The 21,809-nt window shown below is 39.5% G+C and overlaps 1 protein-coding gene across 1 annotated transcript in view; it reads right to left on the bottom strand.

The window, feature by feature from the left end:
• Positions 1–21,809, bottom strand: part of SPON1 (spondin 1) — a gene marked incomplete at both ends in the record, with an annotated part of 182,770 nt that overhangs the window by 97,515 nt on the left and 63,446 nt on the right. The window contains 3 exons of the mRNA XM_079536927.1: positions 1,174–1,322; positions 7,040–7,162; positions 10,094–10,167. Coding sequence (XP_079393053.1) covers positions 1,174–1,322; positions 7,040–7,162; positions 10,094–10,167 — 346 coding nt within the window. The remainder of the gene's footprint in view (positions 1–1,173; positions 1,323–7,039; positions 7,163–10,093; positions 10,168–21,809) is intronic.

The following is a 21,809-nucleotide window of genomic DNA, read 5'->3' as shown; positions in this document are numbered from 1 at the left end:
GTGCTGAATCACTGAAAAACAAATACATAATTTCTTTAAAACTTCAGCCATTTTAAAACCTTTAATTCTCAATAAGTTAGGCAGAAGCAGAAAGAGACCAAGAACTACAATTAAAACAGTACATTTCAATTGAAGACTAAATCTTGCCTCGCAGCACACTAAAGATTGCAAAGCAGTCCCACAAAATGTCAAAACAACAGTGTACTTGTTGTGCCACCTGATTCAGGAAAGGACTGAGAAAAAGGGACTCTAGCAAGTCAGATCTGCCTTCATTTTTCAGCCTTAACTTCCCTTACTGAATGCTGTTTCCACTTGGCACCTGTCTCGTCCGTACAACGTCATAAGTTGGGAGAATTTCTTCTTTCTCTCCCATGTGGCGCAGTCACAGCGATACACGTTGTACACACCTGTACTGCCCTGCATAGTTTCATACCAAATTATACATGTAGCTTTATTATATGTGCTAATATCTACATCTTCTCTCTCATCGATGAGCTTCTAGTGAGCCCTTGAATTTCATGGAGGCAGACATTCTAATAACAATCATCACCATACCCCAGCATACTTTATTTGGTCGCTTTCTACTTCATGTAACAAAATGAAAATCATCTATAAACAATTTGAAAGATTGACTTCTGCTCAGCTAAGTCAATTCCCTGTAGGATGATATACTGTAAAGGCTCTTTTGCCCTTAACCATAAACCTGTTTCATCAAGTTTTATTAGTGCAATTATGTAAAGTCTTCCTACTCAGCAACAAAAATTACCTTACTCTCCTGTAAGAGCATTGCTAACTTGGATGAATCTGCAGCTAACTGCAAATAAGATATGTACCAGAAGAAAAAAACCCAACCTATTAATATTAAAACACATTATACACCAAAGTTCACCACTTCAAAAAGAAAAATGGCATGCTGCTTGCCATTTTCAAGTTTTCCCTTTAACAAACTGTGTGCTTTCACGATTAAGAAAAAAAAGCATTTACTCACATATTTCTAATGTATGTAATGTAATCTCTAAGTACACAACACTACAACTTATTTGCCCTTTCACAGACCAAAAAAAAATTTCAGAGTAAGAATGAGTCTTTAGAGACAGACAGCTTGCTTCATCTGCTTAACTGAATCCAAAGCGGGATGCATTCTTTGTAAAGTATACCTTAAATCACACTTACTTGTTGTCGAATTTCTTCTTCCATCTTGACTGGGGATCCCAGCTCTGCAACCTGCTTGACGCCTTCACTCGCATACCCTCCGTACTCCCAGAGGATGTAGTTCTTGGAGTGAGAACTGCCAATGATCGCAGACCAGTGGTTGGTGCGCCCTTGCAGGAAGAAAGGAAAGAAAAAAAAAAAAAGGGGAATTAAAACAGCAGTAACATATTCATTCATTCTTCTAACATTAATACCTGCTACCCTCAAAAGAGGCTCAAACTCTAATTCCTAATCTTTTATTAAAGTGAAGGGCTTCAAGTCCCTGGTCCTCACTGGTACCAAACTTCAGTGTGTGCTACATGCTGTCATTTCTTACTACCTCAGTGCACCTTATCTTTAGAGTGCCTTAATAGTCAACTACAAGAATACAATACCATGTGTTAGTGATTATTGGATATAACAAAGACAGAAACGAAAAGAAAGGCAGGACAGCTGATCAAGCATCTCCTAAGAAATTTAGTACAGGCTTAGTGTAATTTGTCTTCATTTGAGCTTCCTCGGGATGTTTAAAAATCTTTTAATTTTAGGCCTTCACGTGAAGTGCTCATAAGGATAAAACTTGCAAGGAGTCAAAGATTTCAGCAAGTCATTTCCTTGTGAATAGATACTAGTTTCTTGCAACAGCCCACTAGATTTGTGTTTGGCTGGTGACAGCAGAGCACCAGAAAAGGCTAGAGGCTAGATACAACTGTGACTATATAATCACTGAGCATTTCAGCTTTTTGTTTATATCCTTGTGCCAAATCATTATCAGGAAGAGATACAGAAGGCTTAGAGTTACAAACCTCCCTGCACTGCGCAAGCAGCTTCCTGGCTAAAAAAAAAAAAAAAAGCAAAGTCTGTTTCCTATTGGCAAATCGTGCTCAGCTTTCCTTCCAAGAAACTTTTGAAATACAGATATTGAATTGATCTTATGAACACCAATGTAGCTGTTTTTTTTCTGTTACTGCATATTCACACCATACATACATGGTGCTGCCTTTTATTTTCTCCTGAACCACTCATAGTGGTTCCCACTAACTGAGGAAGGAAGCGAAGGAGCACATTTTGGTGCTTCTATGGCTGCTTGATTTACTTGCCCCATTTTCCCCAATGCAGAGACAGGCAAATGGATTCCTGCTCTGGTTTCTTGTCTTGTTATGCAGGAAAAGAAAAAATGTTAAAGTTTAAGAAGATAAAATGTTAGAAAAGTCTGATGGAATTGAAAAGATATTAGAGCAGAAAGGAGTCGCAGAAAGGAGTCTCAGAAGTCCCACAGTACTGGAAATAAAAATGAATTCATTAAGCATCAAATAGCACTCTGCAAAGATATCAGGTTAAAGGAAAAGGATGAGAAAATGAACTCCTCACATAAGCAGACAGTCTGGTAGCAGTGCAAAGACCATAGGAGATCAGGGAGAATGACAGAATGAGACAATATTTAACATTTTTCTTTGCAATGCAAAATGGAGAGAGGAGAGATAAAAACAGCTGAAAACTAGAATAAATGAATGAAAAATGAATAATAAAGTAAACAAAAGGAATGCAAATTTAAAATGTGAAAAGTGGGACAATGAAATTGATAAAGACAGTGTAGAGAATTGAATAGATAAAGTCAGATGCAGGAACATAATCACAGCAGAATAGAAAATGGGTTAGGAAAAGAAAGAAAAACAACGGTAGGGAATCAAGGGAGAAACGCGTAGCAAAAAGCAGAATGGATGAGGGAAGGTGATCCAGCAGCACAGAGAACAAAGCATCTGCTTTTCTCCTTGGACATAAATAAACTCACTGAGCTCTGAATTATAGCGGGCTTGGCGCGTTGAGAGACCAATAAAGCTAATCAGCAATTGTGCCCTAAATGGAGAAGAAGAGAAACTAAACCCCACTACACCACTTTCCCCAGTAAGAGGCTGTGTTGCTGCTTTGTGAACGCATCATCTAGTAATTGCTCCTCAAGCAGAGCCCTTCCAAACTGCAGAGAGAAACTGCCATTCAGCTTCAGTGAAGGACTGCTCATTGTTTTTTCCTAACACGCAGGTCCAAAGCATCTCACTGCTACAGACACGCACCGAGTGACACTGAAACTTACTGAAAGGTGGTTCCATATACTCCCCAAAAAAGAAAAATGCAGAAAAGAACCAGAGAGCCTTTCGGTCTTCAGTAGAACTAATTGCCCCATGTGCTCCACAGCTTTTTCCCCCCGTCCTGTCCTAAATGGAGTAAGAGTTCAGTGTCTTTGCAACCAGAGCCAAGCCTCTCGCACCCAGCACCCCTTCCTAAAAAGCTGCTGGCTCTCTGCATAATGCAGCTGGTCCATGGACTTGCCTCAAAGATCTATTCAAAGCATACGCTACATTTTCCCAAAACATTTTTCATGAAATCCGTGAGACATCTGCAAATGTTTCACTCTTCACTTTGAAAGTCCTGTTTTTGTGAGAATAGACTACTCAATCACTTGCTAAACTTCTCTAAACACAAGTGAAACTTCAAAACATAAAATAATCAGATGCATGTCAGGCCACAGCTATTCTGAACCACCAGTCTGTCACAATCCGATTGCTGAGACAGCAAGCAGAACGCAGACAGCTTAGCAATGGTGTTATTTCACTTCATTTTTGTGTAATTCCTCAGTTAACAAGAATATATGCATGTGTATGTATTCTCTGATACATCGTGCAGATGAAATCATAATGAAGAACATATATGTTTGTTATCTTATATGGACAATAACCAGAGACAAGTGCTTTTAAGCTCAGGGTTTGTGTAAATACAAATCAATCTGATCAGAAAAACATTATAGGAAATTTGATAGTTCCCACTGAGCCAGATTTAAAATGAAGTGAAATTCAACTGCCACTAGTTTTAATATCAGAAGCCATAACCATGTGCAAAAATCACTTGCAAAGCATGCTTGATTTTCTATAAGCCTCAGTTTATCAGTTTAATAAAAAATGTTCAGTCTCTCCCAGTTCCACGAAAGCAAAGGTTTTTAAGAACTACTTCCAGAAACTTTCCTACAGGCTTTCTTTCCACCCACTTGATGGCTGGCACACTCAGAACCAGACTGTTAGGACCAGACGACCCTTAACATCCCTTCCAACCCAAGTCACTCTGTGATTATAAAACCGTGCTGCAGTAGTTTGCAGTGATTTCCTTCTGAGCAATACTTTGTAGAACCTAATGACTCCTAAGTACACTCTATGCTTTGTATAATGTCATAGAGCAGAGGTGTTTTAGTTGTACCGGTATAATAAATTATTCCTAATTCATGGAATCTGTGAAAACACACAAGAGTCTTCTAGGATTAACAGTTTTGCACAGTACCTTCAGAAACAGTTTGTTTGATAGTAAACAAAATATTCTCTTAGGAGAAAAGCAACACAATACATATTATTGGTGATATTTAAAATGACTCAGAAGTTGATTTAAAGAAAGGAAATAAAACTTCCATGATTGGCTTTCTATTTCAGCCTCACTGTTGGCATAAAAACAAAGCAGGTATTTTTTAGATTCGTGGTACAGCTTGGGTTGCACGGGACCTTGAAGATCATCTAGTTCCAACCCCTCCTCATAGCATAACAACTTTGCAAATAAAGGATTTACTACAATCCATCACCAATAGTACTTCAACGTTACTACTGCACAAATTCAAATTTTCAAAGAACGTTAATGATTGCTTTTCATTTGTTATATTGCTACATCTGGATAAAAGATCTTACCACCTTTTGGGAATTTCAGTGCAAAGTCTCATCAGCTGTTTTTACTCGGACTAATCCCACTACATTATGTGGTGGTTGTTTTTTTCACAGAACCATAGAATACCCTGAGTTGGAATGGACCCACAAGGACCATCAAGTCCAACCCCCGGCTCCACACAGGACCACCCAGACCCCAGACCCCACGTCTGAGAGCGGTATCCAAACGCTTCTTGAACTCAGGTGGCTCAGGGGCAGGCCCAGAGCCAGCAGCAATCTGTTCTGGGGCCCAACCTTTCGTGGCTCAGAACCTTCCTCTACCCCCACTTGCCACAGCTCCACACCGATCCCCCTGGCTCCTGCCACTGTCACCAGAAAGCCAAGCTCAGTGCTGTGCCTCTGCTCTCTGTGACGAGCTGTAGGACGCCACAATGCCTTTCTCCCCTCAGCCATTCCTCAAATGTCTTTCCTTCCAGACCCTTTACCATCTTGGTAGCCTCCCTTTGGATGCTCTCACGTAGTTTTATGTCTTTTTTTATATTGTGATGCCACACGTGCATCCGGTGCTGGAGATGAGGCTGCACAGTGCAGAGCAGAGCGGGACAATCCCTCCCCTCCCCAGCAGCAGCACTGGGCCTGATGCCCCCCAGGGCACGCTGCTGCTCAGATTCAAATTGTCATTGACCAGAATCCCCAGATCATTTGCACACAGAGCCAGGGCTGTCCCATCCCAGGTGTAGAATTAAATTCCGTGTGCTTGGTGATTGCTCAGACCTCAATTTGTCAAGATCTCTCGCTATGGTCTCCCTGCCCCTGTGGGAATCGACAACTCCTTCCACTTTAGAGATATCTACAGATTTATTTAACATACCTTCAATTCCCACACCCGAGTCATTGATAAAAACATTAAAGAGAAGTATCCCCAAAACAGAGCCCTGCAGAACCCCAGCAGTGACTGATTGGCAGCTTAGATGGAGCCCCACTGACCGTAACGCCTTGAGCCAGACCCATCAGCCAGCCCATCAGGGCATTTTTCCATCCACTGCAACACAAAGTCACAGTAATTTCATGTTTCCTATTTCCAACCGCTACCTAAATCCCTACTAACATTGCATATGAAGTGTGACACTCAGCAGATACATAAATCGTGCAATAGCCTGGAGAAGCACTTCTACAATTACTCACTTTGGCTTATTTCATCTCCTGTGCATTATGCTGACAGACAGCTTTTGAACAATGGTACTGTTCAACTTCAGATGTTCTAAATAATCAATGTGAGCAATATTGCTTAGACTATCAGAACTATGAACTGATACACAAACCACATTTGATTTATATGGTGGTACTCTGGCAGAAAGTAATAAATTTAGAAAAACGACATAAAAAGACCAAACAACAAACGTCAGCCACAGACAACCTAACGAAGTTTAAAGACCAATAAATGTGACTCACGTTCTCAAATCATATCCTAGCATCTACTGCTACAAGCTGCGGAATAAGTAATGAAAGAATAAACAAATAATACACTTCTTTGTAACTTCACTATTTACAGTTATTTGGATTATTACAGTAAAAATCCTGATCCCGTCGACAGGATTGGAGAGATAAAGCTCAGAATATGTATTTCAGCTGTATAATTCATTGCAACATTGAGAGTACGCTAATGTCCGAATGTCTAACCAGCCTCCTTGGCAGCAAGACGCAGGGCTCAGTGAATTAACTAGAATCTTTCCGAGGTTGTGAAAGGACACAATACTGAGTTTTGGCTAGATTAGCACGGTTGTAAACACGGTTGTAAATTTTAGTGTGTCCTGCATTTTAGGTTGTGTTTTGCATTAAATTCCATTTCCTGGCTGTACATGATAATCCAGGCTAAGCGTTCAGTAAGAGAAGAGGCAAAAAAAAAAAAAAAAAGGTAATCTCTATATAAGGAAACATCTTTACACCTCAAAACATCAGGCAAATCTCTAGAATTTATTTGTAATTTATAGCATCCGTAGATTTTCAATACTGAACATAAGCAGTACTGCATATTTGTCATTACTGACCCTAGTGGGGTGTTTACCAAGTAACATCACAGCAATCTCCAAATACCTACACCATGTTTGTGTAGAACAAGAATATTAAGAAAAAAAAAGGATGATACTCACGTGGAAAGTCTTTGGGATGTGTTTTTTCTGACCAATTTCCATAAAACGTTAGCCTGTATTTGGCAGTTCCACAGGCACAGCAATCTAAAATTGGTTTGTCGGTCACACCTTCTGAGGCTGAATCTGAAAAAACAGGAATGAAGGCACATACTGAGAAGGGTTACAACTCAACAGCAACAGACGACAGCAAAGTTGACACAATAAGTACTCCAGCAAATACATCTGAATTACATTTACTCGTGTTCATTAGTTTTTAACGTTAGGCTTCACAAAAGTAGAATCCTGAAGTGATTGGTTTGGATTCATGGGTGGATGTAATGACTCACTGCAAACACAAAGGCACGTTTACAGTTTCAGTTGTTTTCAGATTGAAAACAGGTTCATTTTTGGTTCTTATTTAATTTGGTGAAAACCTCAGCAGATCTAAAAAATACGATAGACTGGAACTTAATGGATAGCCAGGCTATGTAAGTTCTTCAGTGGGATGCAATAATCAGCTGCTAAAGCCCCATGCTAATGCCTCAGTTGTACTTTTGCATGCGCAGAAAACCCCTGAGTTTTTGCATGCACACATTTCCTGCTCACAAATCATTCCCTGCTCTGAGAAACATCCTGCGATGTTGAATGATGCAGCTGAGACCCAACCAGTGCTGCCAACGAAAACCCAGTTGCTCTTTTGACTATTCTCTAGTGTTTTTTTTAACAAGAGACATGGAATAGACAGCGGGCTGCATCAGTGGCTTTGCTGTGGTGCTGCAATCCTGCTGCTGTCTTTCTCAAGGATCCTTCAGCAGTGCAATAAATGCTGAACAACATCTTCCTGCACACACGATGGTGAGGAGAATACAGGGACACAAATATCACATGTTACGATTAGTTTGACTATTCTTTCTGTCCCTCAAAAAGACTTTATTTATAGCAGCACGGGTCAAAATCATGAAGAGCTTGAGCTTAAAACAAGTTGAGTACTGAAATATACAGATTAGACAAGGCTATCAGATGTGAAATCCAAAACCAAAGCCCAAACCTTAACCAAACAATTTAACGCTAATCCATATCTTCAGCACTCTATTTTAGTTAATTAGGACACACTCAGGAAAATAATTGAGCAGCAGTAACAAGTCATTTTATTATCTTTAAAAAGAGTTTCAGGACTTAACCAAATTGCCTCTTGTGTGAATGAAGCCTTTCTGAAGTTTCTTAAGTTTTTTTTTTCCCCAACAGAATCGCCCGTTTCCACCTATTCCGGAAAATATATACACTGACTGCAGAACAGCTTTGCCCGTAACCGCAACATAAATCTTTCGTTACTAGGACAATGTGTTTCTGTCCTTTCCCTCACTCAGTGTCTTTAGGACAGAGCTCAACAAATAAATTCCCCAATTTGCCAATAGCTTTCTTCTTATCTAACGCCTTATCTAGACTAAAGCAAAAGTGGTACTGAAGAAGAAAGCTGAAGTTTTCTGGCTGTCCTTAATATTTTAAGCAGATAAGATTTAACACTTCAACTAGATTGAGTAGTTGGTGATGTGCAAACGCTTTCTGCTATCAGAACTCACCACAGACAACTAAAATTCTCCAAACATGAAGCTGTTACTCAAAAATACAGAAGTTTAGAAGTACAATTTTGACACAACCTGGCTTTCATTAACTGAAATCATTATGACTGATTTATCCACTATCCAAGAATCCTGCCTTTTCTCCCTTCTTTTCCGAAATAACCACCATATTGTTTATTCTGGTGGCTTTTTACATCAGGTTTGCCACCAAACTGCAGTGTTTTTGAAAAGCCTAGCTTACGTATTTCCATATTTGAAATGGCTCAAAACACTGACAAAGAGGTTTCCTAGTGACAGTCAGGGATTCCACATTATGAACTACAACTGAATCCTTCACTGGCACACATTCAGTTCACTAAAAATGAAGGACAGTGTGCCAGGTATTTTTTAAAAATGGCATTTTATTCTTTTCTCCTCAGTACAAAACTGAAGAAAAACCATTCCTAACTTGCAAAGAGAAGAAATAAGAACTGCCCCATAACCATCAACTCTGCACTTCTGCACGAAGTTATTACTTTTCAAGGAAATGTGGGAAGTTTCTCCTGGAAAGAATTAAGCTGTATGATCTGGAATTTAAATCAGAAGAGTATGTGCACGTCAGTATCAAGGGAGCAGGCCCTAGTTGCTACCCAGGCCTCACCAGCACACCTCCTCCTGCAAAGATGGGATATCTGTTTGAAGGTGAACATATCTCCCCAATATCTGCACACATTCCCATACGAAGGATACTTATGTTTACTAACAGAAGCAACACAATCTGCCAGCAGATTACAGAATCTAAAGGTCACTTTCCATATTTGCTTTTGTAACAGATTATATTTTTAAGAATTGATAGAGAATTCCACAAAGCCCCTGAAGAAATCCAACATACAATTCCCCTCAGTTTTCAGAGGGAGTTTAATGGCCTGATGTACTTCACAGAATTTCCTCCAAAATACGCAAACATTGCCATGACAACCCTGGTTCAAAAGAAGAAAGAATGAAAATAATTACAAAACGCAGAAGGAGAGTCAGGAGACTGTGGTTATGTGAACTAACTTCACTTGCATGACCTTTCTGGGAAGGAGGAATTTGCATATGCAGAAATAAAAGTCAACTTATCAAACGACAATTGCAGTTCTCCTTTGTTTCTCGTGTGAATTTTAAATCTCTCTGCTATAATTAATTCTAGGAAAGGTTTAAAATAGCCCAAGCAACAGGTTTCACACAAGGGAAAAAGGAGTAAGTGTCACATTTAGGTGGAAGCAAGAAAGACTGTATAAGAAACGGTATGCAATGTAAGGAATCACAGAATGACAGAATCATAGGGGCTGGAAGGGAGCTCCAGAGAGCATCCAACCCCTGCCAGAGCAGCTCCCTGCACAGGTAGGCAGAACATCACTGAAATAAGAGATCCTAAATTTCAATCCGTATGAAACCATTCAAGGGATCAGAATTGTAACTGGATATAACAATTAGGAGAACTCAGCAGAACACAACAAGGAGATCACCTTACCTTGTTCACAGATTCTTTTGGTGAGAGAGCCCTCGTCTTGAAAATAAATAATGCGCTTCTGCACAATACTGGCTCTACAAAGAAAAAACGATTGAAATACATTTATTGCTTAAAGCAAGAAGAAAGTGCGTGATAAAGTAGCAAACGGACAGAACTGGGCTGCTAAAACCTAGGCGTACTTTCTTATTCTGACAACACATGTAGTAACAAAGCTAGGATTTGGGGATTTTTTTTTTATTTTTATCAACTTGCATTCGAATTGCATTACATTTTGCAGAGACTTAGGTTGTTGTTATCTTTACAGAAATGATCACAGTTACGTGCTGAGGATCTGTGCTTTCAAAATGCGTGATGGTCAACTGAATACTCAATAAATCAAATCTTATATGAAAGTACTGAAATTACAATCGGTTTCAGAAAATCGCACGGCTAAGTTAAGCAGCAGTCTGTAGGCAATTCCAATGCATTCTGAACAAATAAATACTTCTGATATGCTACAGAAATTCAGTGCAAATATAATTTTAATACAGTTTTTTACTCCATCTCTGGAGGCTCTGTGCAACCTGTGGGTGACAAGGGGGTTGAAAATGAATGGCCTTCAAGGCCCCTTCCAACTCAAACCATAAGGTTAAGACCAGAGCTAGCATAAGCTGAAGTCTTCAAGAGTAATTCAAAGGTTCCAAGAGAAAGGGCACTTTAATTCAATCTAGAATGCTTAATTAAGATATATAGTTCAAACAAAATGCAGCTTCATAAGCCTCAGTTTGAAGGCAGGTAAGGGGAACTGTTGAATCAGAAAATAGTACAGGGAAAAACAATTCACGTGCAACTTTTTAAAATTAAAAAAAAAGATGGAATTGTACACATTAATTTTTTAAAATATCCCATCTGAGATATCATAAGCAGAATCTTCTGTCAAGTATCTTCAAAGCAGTAAAATACTATGTTCTTCTTGGAGACCAGCGTCCAACACAGAGCAAATGTCATAATGTCAGTTGGAACAGCTCAAGTGACCCCCTTCCAGCCCTACTCAAATTTAATTAGGTTCTTATGCCATCTTATAACTATAAAATTTAATTTACATGTAAACTTTGTGGTTTTCCTGTTAGAAAATAGTTACAATTGGGTTAAATTCATGAACGTTCTTCACACGGAGTTTCCTCAGGAGAACCTGAGCTGGTATCTCCTCTTTGTTTAGTAGTATGGGAGCCCTTTATACCAACCCTTGAATACCATTATCATGACTTTAACACAGCAGCTCTTGCTCCAGCACAACGGCAAGCAGTTAATAAGAAGGTCCAGTCAGGGACATGAAATTCTAAACAGTAAGAGTCAGACTCTTGTCTTACCTCAGCTTTACAGTCACCGTGATCTCTCGAGAGTTATTTTTCACTTCTAACAACTGAAGTAAGAAGAAAAATCACTGTGTATGCTTAGAAGTGTTGCTGAAGTTAAGTCTGCTTTCTTTGACAGCGTCCAACCCCACAAGTTATCAAAAACTCGATGCAGTTTTACCGTGCTTTTCTTTCCAAGACACAAGTTCAGAGCAGGACAGGATGGAATACTTCATTTCACACATAACCCACCCAGTATGATAACTGACCTTTGCAAACCTCCTAAAGCTAGATCAAGTTGGGAGGGGTACAGCAAACTACAGATTGTTTTTCCTTAATAAATTGGCATCTCATAAAGGCAGATGCAGTAAAGGACTACACAGGCAACAACCAAGGCTCTGAAAAAAGCAGTGTGAAAAGAAGAATGGAGCAGATCCTCCTGAAGACCCTACTAAGGCAGATGGAAAATAAAGATGAGGTGATTGGTGGTAACCAACACAGCTTCACCAAGGGTAAATTGTATCTGACAAATGTGGTGTCCTTTTATGAGGGAGCTATAGCACCAATGGATAAAGGAGGAGCAACTGGCTTCATTGATCTTGTCTTGTGCAAAGCATTTGACACTGTCCTAAGCAACATCCCAGTCGACAAATTAGACAAAAATGGATATGATGGATGGACAACTTGCTGTAAAAGAAATTAGCTGGATAGTCACACTCAAAGTTGAGGTCAACAGCTCAGCATCCAAGTGGAAACCAGTGATGGGTGGCATTCCTCAGGGATCACTGCTGGGACCTAGTATCTTTGTAGGAGACATGGACAGTGGGATCAGGTGCATCCTCAGAAAGGTTGCGGACAACACCAAGCTAAGTGGTGTTGTAAGTAGCTAACATGTAAGAAGGAAGGGGTGCCATCCAGAGGGACCTGGACAGGCTTGGAAGGTGGACCCATGCCAACATCACGAAGTTCAACAAGGCCAAATGCAAGGTCCTGAACCTGGGTTGGGGCAATCTCAAGCAGAAATACAGGCTAGGTGGAGAATGGCTTGAGAACAACCCTGAGGAGAAGGATTTAAGGGCGCTGGATGATGAAAGACCCAATGTGAGATGTTAAGGTATACTTGCACTCGAGAAGTCCAGCCAGGTTCATTCCTCAACTTGATGTAACAGCACCCACTTCAAGCACGTGGTGGACTAAATGAATTTCTAAATTACGCTACGATTCCATGCCTTAAATATAATTTCAAAGAACAAGCTTTTCAAAGCTTACCGTCTAAAAGCACCCATACTTAAAAGCTAAACAAACAAGAAATCAGCTTTCTGGTGAAGAGCACCCAGATCTGCAGATCAAAAACATTGAGTATTTTACTTCATAAAGCTATTTTAGAAATAAAATGGAAATTGTTTGAAGCCTGAAGATGACTTATTTTATTCATTTTGCTGCAATTAGCTCATCAGTGTGAAACATCATGGGAACGGTTCCTTTTCTAACAACAAAAGCTGCTCAACTTTTTGAGTTGCTGTCTCTTCAGCTGGGTTTGAATTTATATGGAGCTGATAATCCAAATTAAGCCAGTGGGAGTTCTGTTGCCAACTTCAGCTGAAAAAGGACTGGTATATTAGATGGCTGCATGAATACCCAAAGCAGCCACACAACATTACATATACTCAGATGGAAACAGTATTAAATCACCTTTGAAATATTCACTGTTTTAATAATCAATTTTGAGACTGGAGACTGATCAAATGATCTGAACAGCATATTTGCCTGCTTTTTAATTGCTATTTTTATCTTACTATTTATTATTATTTTGACATAACTTTTATTCCTCAATGAAAGTTCTGATTTTGACTAAAGATGGAATTTGGAGACTGTCAACTGCTTCAAAATGGAATGGCTGGCTTTTACAAAGAAGCAAGAAAGCTCGTAAGAATTTACACAAGATACACATCTGCTTAGTCTGTGCAAATCAGTGCTGGTATTTCTATCATCCTGTGCTGTCTGACCTTTTTTGGAAGGGGAAATATGATCGTTTTTCCCCAAACGTTGGCAGATTTAAGGGGACTTTTAATTGAGGCATTTATCTCCGTGACTATCAGCAAAATCATCTCTGTAAAATGGGAAAAGGGAAAGCAGCTCTTCCTCCAACACATCAGAGTACCACCGAATGAGAAAGTAAACAAATACGTCTCCGAAATCTTCTCTAGCTCTCACCGTCCTCAAACGATGCTTTCCAGTAATTGCTAAAGCTTTTGCATCGCATGAGAAAAATCATATGTGTAGTAAGTAAATCATTTCCTTTTATTTTCATCCAGCAACACCTATTTTTATTTCAAAAACAAATATTACTCTTTTTCTACGCTGTGGAGTTCTCTCAGCAAAATCAAGGAATATCTGGCAGTTTGCAATATTTGTTTTGGCAATATGACTTCGTAACACTGACAGATTGGATACAAGTAGGCCAGGCTTTTTCTGTCTTATTCAGAACACGTCTCAGCACAAGGAGGATGAGACTCACCCTTAGAGAATTCCCTGGAATGAAGGCCCTCTCCAGCACAGCTCTGCAACTGTGCCACCCTGCTGGGAAAGGCTCTATAAAGCCACGTAAATTGCATTTGGGGCATTAACAAACACAGAATATCATGAACCATAAACATTCAAAGCAGCCTTGTTGCAACTCATACCAATTTTTTTTTTTATTTTTTTTTCCCATAGGCAGAGCTTTAGATCATCATCCTTACTCCTTTTGTCAAATCACAGCATGAGCAGAAATGATCTTACTTTAAAGTGTCTCTGTGGGTGCAATGATGTGACAAAGGAAGCAAGAAGGGATCTACAAGAATTATTCCTATGACATTTTTAAACTTGGAGCAAAAGCATTAAGCACAATATTAGAGATACGTTTTAGTAAAACAGAAAAACAGATTTTGCCAGAGCTGGTGAATATACACAAGTTCCCACTTTTTCCATCTCCACTGCAGTTCTTACAAACCATATGCTTCCTTACAAGATACAGTGAAACACATGGAATATGTAGAGCCTAGCCAGTGAGGAAGTAGTGTGATGCCCAAGACATTCCCTCACCTCTAACAAAGCACAGTTCCCCTCCCAAGTGTTTTGTCTTTTTTTTCCCCAAAAGTAAACATCCACACTACTTTTGTGGGTGTGGGGTTTTTTGTTTTGGTTTGTTTTTTATTGGCTCTGCATTATCACAGCTCCAAATACAGCAGTTTCTAATACGGGGTAACATTTTTGATTTTCACACATGGGAGGAGAACCACTGGTGACATTCTTGTGTTGCCAGAGGTTGCAGACCACGGCTGTGAGTAAAATCAGCGCTCCAGAGTGGGTGATAGCAGGGAAGAATACATCTTAGCCAACTTAATGGAGAAACAAGTTGGGTAGATGAAGAAAAAAGAAGTACTAGGAAAACCCACTGATATTGGAAAATAATAATGAAATCCTAGACTGCAGACAAGAAACTCTGTCTGCTCAATATTATTTATGAATTCACTTCGTCTTCCCCTTCCAGCCACCAAAGCTATTTTCTTCAATTATTCCATTCTTTACATCACTTTAAGTTCTTTCCCAGCTCAGAAAGCCAAGAACTGTATTTTACATACTTTAACAAAGAACCATAAATTGTACTTTACAAGATGTTTAATGAGGCTGCAAAAAAATGTTCAGTCTCACCAGAGAAAAAGCTGCACCTACACCAGAAACTATCTTTGTCATTGATCATCACTGACAAGGGTCAGCACTATTATTTCTAGGTTTATTTAGGTTAATATTTACTTAATTTTGAAAACTTAGGAGTTACTACAGGTGTGGGTGGTTTTTGTTTTTTTTTTTTTTTTTTTTTAATGTTTGTTTTTTAAACTGGATGCTTTTAATACAGTTTGAGCAAACCAACCAGACCTGGTATTTGCTTTTAGATAAACACAGTAACATTAATGCCAAGCATCTCACTTTCCCCGCATTTACAATTCTGCATATGATGACTGTCTTTTCTCCAGTAGATCAGTCAGCTGATAGAACAACAAAAGCTGCTTACTTCTAAAACAAAAACCAAATTCAGTGAATACACAGACATGAGAATGTCCCTCTTCAGCTTTATTTTTAAACATTTCAGTCACACTACCAGAAAAAAGATTTGAACAGAACTACACAGCAGGAACCAAGCACTCTAAACTCACCCTACAAACATATTCTAGGCTCACAACCCTTTCCTTTGTCCTTCATGTCACACTCAGGTACACCATGGTGAGCACATGGGAGCTCACTGGCTGCAGGACTGATCAGGACATCATACAAAATGCAACAAAAAACTTCAAGGGAAAACACAGCTGTGTATGCTGCCATGCTGTATTTGTTCTCAGAAAATCTCTCCATTCTTCTTGAATACTCACAGGATATAAATACTGAATCTCAAATCTTCAGAATAAAAAGTCATAGTGACAAAATCATTTCTGACATGCGTGCTACACCACTTACTTGCAAGGTTTTTTGTTTGTTTGTTTGTTTTTTTTAAAAAAAAAAGAAAAAGAAAATACCAAAAGATGACAGAATGAGTTTGCCCTGGTCTTCTGAGTAAGCTTCATCTTCCTTAAAACCCATTGCTATTTGTGGCCTGTATCTTCACCTCATATTTTGCTATTCACAAAGTTCTTGTAGCAAGCATCACCTTGAACTTCAAAAGCAAGCACTGTGAATTGCACCACAAAGACAAGTCAGATAGCACTGGATAGGACTGGTTAGTTGGAGGATATGTTTATCCTGTAATTCTAAGTGCTAATCCTGTACAGCAGATAGAAGCAACACGCCAAAAGTAGCAGTACGGTTCCTATCAAGCTAGGAGCCTAGTGCTGCTCTACCTGACAGCTACATTCACTAAGCTCTCTCGCAGTAAGCTCTGACGCGCAGCACTTGTGTGTTAACTAACCAATCCTAACACCAAAATGATACTAGGACATGTACAACCCATGCCAAGCATGGTTTTACTTTTGCTCTAGAAGTCCGTGTGACCTGTATAACGCTCATCCAACCTGCACAGGGAACTCAGAGACTTAATTCCTCTGGACATTGAAGAGAAGCAAGGAGAGCAAAGGAAATCGCATTCCCACTTTCAGGGCTGGCAGCTTGTTCCACCTACCATGAGAGGACACAGCAGAAGACAACTACATTATGATGTTAATGCAAATGAACTACTGCAAAACTGCTGTGTTTTAAACTCCTCACCAGTCCTCGCTTCAGAAAATTTTTCACCATTACTGCTTGACCTCTGTTGTTCTGTCACTAATAGCACAGTACAACATGCACACGTAACCCGTCAGAACACTCCTACACATATTTCCCTTTGGATCTCTCCCTTTGCCCACTCCAGGTTGGGGGATTAAATATTTTATTTTGTTTTTGTTATTATTCTGGCTTTTAGTATTGCAGTAACAAAGCAAAATAAGTAAAAATTAAACACACCCACAAGTGCCCAGTTAACAAAGACTGAAAAAAAAATCTCAAGGCTTTAGAAAAATTGTTCTAAACCTTCAATATTCTCAGAGGAAAGAAGTAAATGAGAAATGAACTGAATAACATGAACTGAAATGAGAAATGGAATTTCTCAGGAAAGAAGTAAATGAGAAGATAGTAACAAAGTATAAGAGCTGTCAGTTCTCCAGCCATGCTTTTAGAAGAGTCTCCACCAGGAATACACCAAAGATACATTGCAGTGACTAAACCATTTGCTGGTAGGGACAAGAACAGTGTATCGAGTGATATCCTAATCAAGTCTCCTTCCTTGTAAAATAGCTGGAGTAAGGATTTGTAGCAAATACTGTTGCTAAATGTTGGTACATAAATCGTTGGAGAATGCAACAGCAGGGAGCCCATACAGAGGCAATCGTTTCTCCCTAATTCGGTTCCAAGCGTGCCAAATTCAACACATCCTTCTCACGTCTGATTAGCTGCTGCACGAGTAGCAGCTTTTCTACAGTACTCCCAAAGAACAAGCTAGTCCAAGTTATTTATAAATACATAAATATATCAATAGCAGAGCTGCATTACTCAGCTTACAGTTGGGAATACTCAGCAACTATTTGGACAATACAAATCCAAACTTTCACACCGATTGTTTTTCTGTTGCCTCTTCCAAAGTTTACTCTAGAAGAATCACTGACAGGAGACACGGAGCTCCCAACATTCCTTCTGCTCTACAGGTATTAGCAAACCACATATCAACCTCAGAAACCTTAGGTAATCTCATCTCTTTAACTGCGCTCTAATCAATATGAGAGCAGAAGGTCAATACTCAAGTCATTTACAACAACGCTACGCACAGGACTGAGGAAGATTTTATAGGATTTCAGCAGAAAATTACAGCCCAAATTGTGTTTGGCTCGCTAACGAAATTTCAGTGTATGGATGGCAGTGGTGTTAAAGGGCACGCATGCCTTGAATTTGAATGGGACAAGAGGGAAAGAACACCTCAAAAGCAGGTCAGCTCAGCAGGGACAGCAATAATCCCTGAAATTTGAACACTCAAAACTGGCTGTGATTTCACTTGATGCAGATTATTGTACGAAGGGTATAGGATGCTGGACACCTGACCAGGTAGGAGGGGATAAGAGGCTGGGAAAAAGAGCTCATTTTGACAAAGGACCTGGCACAAGGGAAATTTAAAAGCAGGGGAATTACCATGGAGATCAGTGGTGAACAAGACACACGAAATCTCAAAGGAGCACAAGCAGCAAGGCTGAAAAGGGTGATAAGGCAGAATCAGCAGCTGAAGGGGAAGCAGACCTGGGATAGAGCAGATCAAGCAAAGAACACACAAATGGAGGTGCTCCTTCAGATGCGTGTATGAGAAATAAGTAAACTCAATGGTTTTGAGATCGGTATCCAAGCAGTGCAACTTAAACTTTTGCAACAGCGTGCGTAGATTTGAAAACTGAAGCACAGCAAACAATAAATCTGATCTTCAATCTCAGATTTTTGTGGGCTTGGATTTCTCTTTTTGTAGGTTTATGTGTGCATGTGTGCGTCATTTTTTTTTATTAATTTTTCTTTTTAATAATTGACAGTCATTTGCTTCTAACATACATTTAAAAAGAAAAGGAGACAGAAAAACCACACTTTGAAAACACACAGTTGAGATGCACTGACGCCAAGCCTGTCCTGAAAATCTAGGTGTGTGCTGCAACCTTACTTTGCTGGCAATTGTGAGCCAACCTTCTGTTGAGAACTGATCTTAATTCTATCAAAATCAATTTCACTTAATTAGATGAGAAGCACGGCCTTAATTCCTTCCAAGTAGCCTCTGAAAACTAGAAAATTATAAGGATATCACTCCTAACTTTATTACTGCTGAGTGTTTTCCTGATCCAGTAAATGAAGAAAACACTTATGTGAGTATATCTGCAATTTGCCTCCTCTTCATGAGTCTGACTTTATTTACTGGCCTAAACATTTCCAGCACCTTGTAAGTAGAGCTATGGGTGGCAGGAACATAGATTGCTACTATAAAACTGACAAGAACAAAGAGCTACGTGTGTTCCTTCACTGTACTGAAAGCTGTGCTTCGGCTATGATTTATTCACAAAAACTAGGTAAGGAATACTAACAGACAATTCATCTGAAGTAACCAAAGAATTTCTTCATCAACTTTCATGAAACAGTGGCACCTCTGCAGTGCAAGGCATTTTTCTACTTCATATATAAGTTTGCCTCATCATAAACACAGGTTGCTCCAAAAGTAATGCCTCCTGTTCAGTTCCATGGAAAGTACAACAGATACGAAGAACACAACAGCACTATTCAATAGAGCAAATTCTCAGCTGCAAAACACTTTCTTCAATGTAGTCACCACCACTAGCTATGCATTTCGACCAGTGATGAACAAAAGCCTGCATGCTGCACTCCTAACAATCTGCACCAATGGTGGTGGACCCAGTGTCCCAAGCAGCACTGCTGAAATGCACCACCCACCACCTCGCCATGTTCACATCCACTGGTTGGCCTCTACAAACATTCAGCAAACGTCAACGAATGACGAGTGCAAATTTTTTGCACATGCAGGAATTCAGCACCATCCTTCTGCTTCATCCACACTTCCATGTCTGACTCCATTTTGTCAGGCTCTGCTGCCAACTGTCACACAGCAACAAAATGCAACAGTAGGCTGATGGGAAGGTTCAACCTGTACTGCCATCCCATCATCATCCACCTCTGATGTCATGGACCAACATCACAAAACAAGAGGCATTACTTGTGGAGCAGCACTCAATTTATTTCAACAAACAACCGCAAGGCAATTGCAGCATAGGAGAGATGTTCTCCACCCTGCCTCCCTCCACTTGCAGAACAAGCGTATATTGAACCTTTGGAAAGAAATGTATGGGAATAACCACTACAGTAGGTCATCCTCAGGACTTCGCTTGTCAGAGATCATTCAAGGTATCACCAGGCAGCATACACTGCACAGCAAACAAGTGCTGAGTTCACTCCCCTCCAAGAGAGATGATTCCTTCTTAGACACAGGACCTTACGTCCCCAAGTCTGCCATTTCTGCAGCAAAAGAAAACCCAGAAACCATCAACGAAGACAAACATGCTTTGTGGTGCACTGTAAGTCTTTACACCACATTCTGCTAGAGCAGCAAACAAATCCATGTCTGTGGGGAAGCAGCACAGAAAGCATTCAGATCACTACAGTTGGGATAGCAGAGATACCTAATGCATGCCTAATGAAGCAGAAAAGAGAAAAAGCGAGTACCTAATTACAGCAAAGGAGAAAAAGGAATGGTTCACCCACCTATTGGGTGAATTTGATATTTAAATCCTCTCACAAATCCCTTCCAAAGACTGCCAGACCAGGTGAGTGGAAAGACAGGAATCAATCCAACAGTCCATTTACACAAAAAGCAATTTCTTTTCTAGGTGGCTCCCTCCTTTTATCATTTCAGAGGAATTACAATAAATGCAGCTGCTTCTTTAAGAAAACCGATCAGAATTGATGCTGCGGTGCTTCATATGTGAAAAACAGTCAAGATAAACTCTATGTCCAGGCTCTGAGACCCTCGTTTATACAATACCTTACTCTTGGTGAGTCCTCATTTATTACTTTTAAATCCATGAGAAGTTAAACACTTTGCAATATAATAAGGATGGCAGAATCTGACACTGTTAACTCAGATATTTGCCTTTCACATGAATGTTATCATTGAGCTTCAAGTTTTAACTGCTAAATGAACTACACCAAACTGCAGTATTTTATCATGGGCACGCAGACAGTTCAGCAAACATCAGACCCAGAATGCTGAAACAATTTTGCTAACAGAGATTTTCATATTACATTATCACACCCCATATACTTACGTTTAAGAACGTTTACTTACACGCTCTCACAAAAACACAGTCATAAAATACATTAAAAGAGGAGCAAATGACCAGCAGCATGTGCCATTTTCATGACTAATTTACCCCAGGTTTATTAACACCTAAGAAATGCTGAAGGGTTGTGGGATTAAAACCATTATGCTGTTAATTTATTTAACGCTCTTTCCTGGGCCTGCAGACATTTTGAACAAGGGAGGCTCTCACCCAGGTTTTCTATTTCACATTACATCAAACGTTACATTTTTTCCACAATAGGCACACGCTGGACAAAATCACTGGAGAAAAGAAAATGTAAATAAAATTTGAAGAAAAATGTTAAGGAAATTTAAAAAGGACTGCACGGTACTTAGCCTTTCCATCATCTAATTTCCTCATCGCTGGACCCAACTTGTCCTTCGCTTTCCATGACACGAAATGAAAACACTCCCAGTGTTGTGCTTGCATGAGATGGGCCTCAGTGGCCTCTAGTTTTATGAAAACAAACAAACAAACCCACCTGGTTCCCTGTAAATAGTAGAAGCAATGCAACATTTCAATCCATAAATAAAAAGCGTGCTTTTAAAATGGTGTTCCATTCATTGTGAAGTAGACTACTGAACATAATGCCTCCAGCTTCTGGCATTATAAACAAACCATTTCTTTAACATGACTTATGCATTGAGAAAGCTTAATCGCAGTTCACATAATAAAAAACAGATTTAAAACATTCCATCAAAATTTGTAAAAACACTTCTGATATCTTCAACAGAGCTTCTATTCTACGTTTTGAAAGGAAATCAAATTATGACTATTATTATGACTACGATTATTTCTATTCCTTCCTCTCTTTGTCTCCCCTAAAAAAATTGACAGCGATATTGAAGTCAAATTAAACATCTGTTTGTAAAATAAACCAGAGTACTACTGACAGCTGCTGCAGAATGGCAAATGATCTGCAGCTGCCAGGTTCCTAAATTAACAATGACTTTAATTTACCAGCAGCAAACAAGAAGA

This window comes from Tetrao urogallus (assembly GCF_951394365.1).
Source record: "Tetrao urogallus genome assembly, chromosome: 6".
NCBI classification, from domain to species: Eukaryota; Metazoa; Chordata; class Aves; order Galliformes; family Phasianidae; genus Tetrao; species Tetrao urogallus.
Note: the sequence above shows the minus strand (reverse complement) of the source record. Positions and strands in the feature narration are given on the sequence as shown.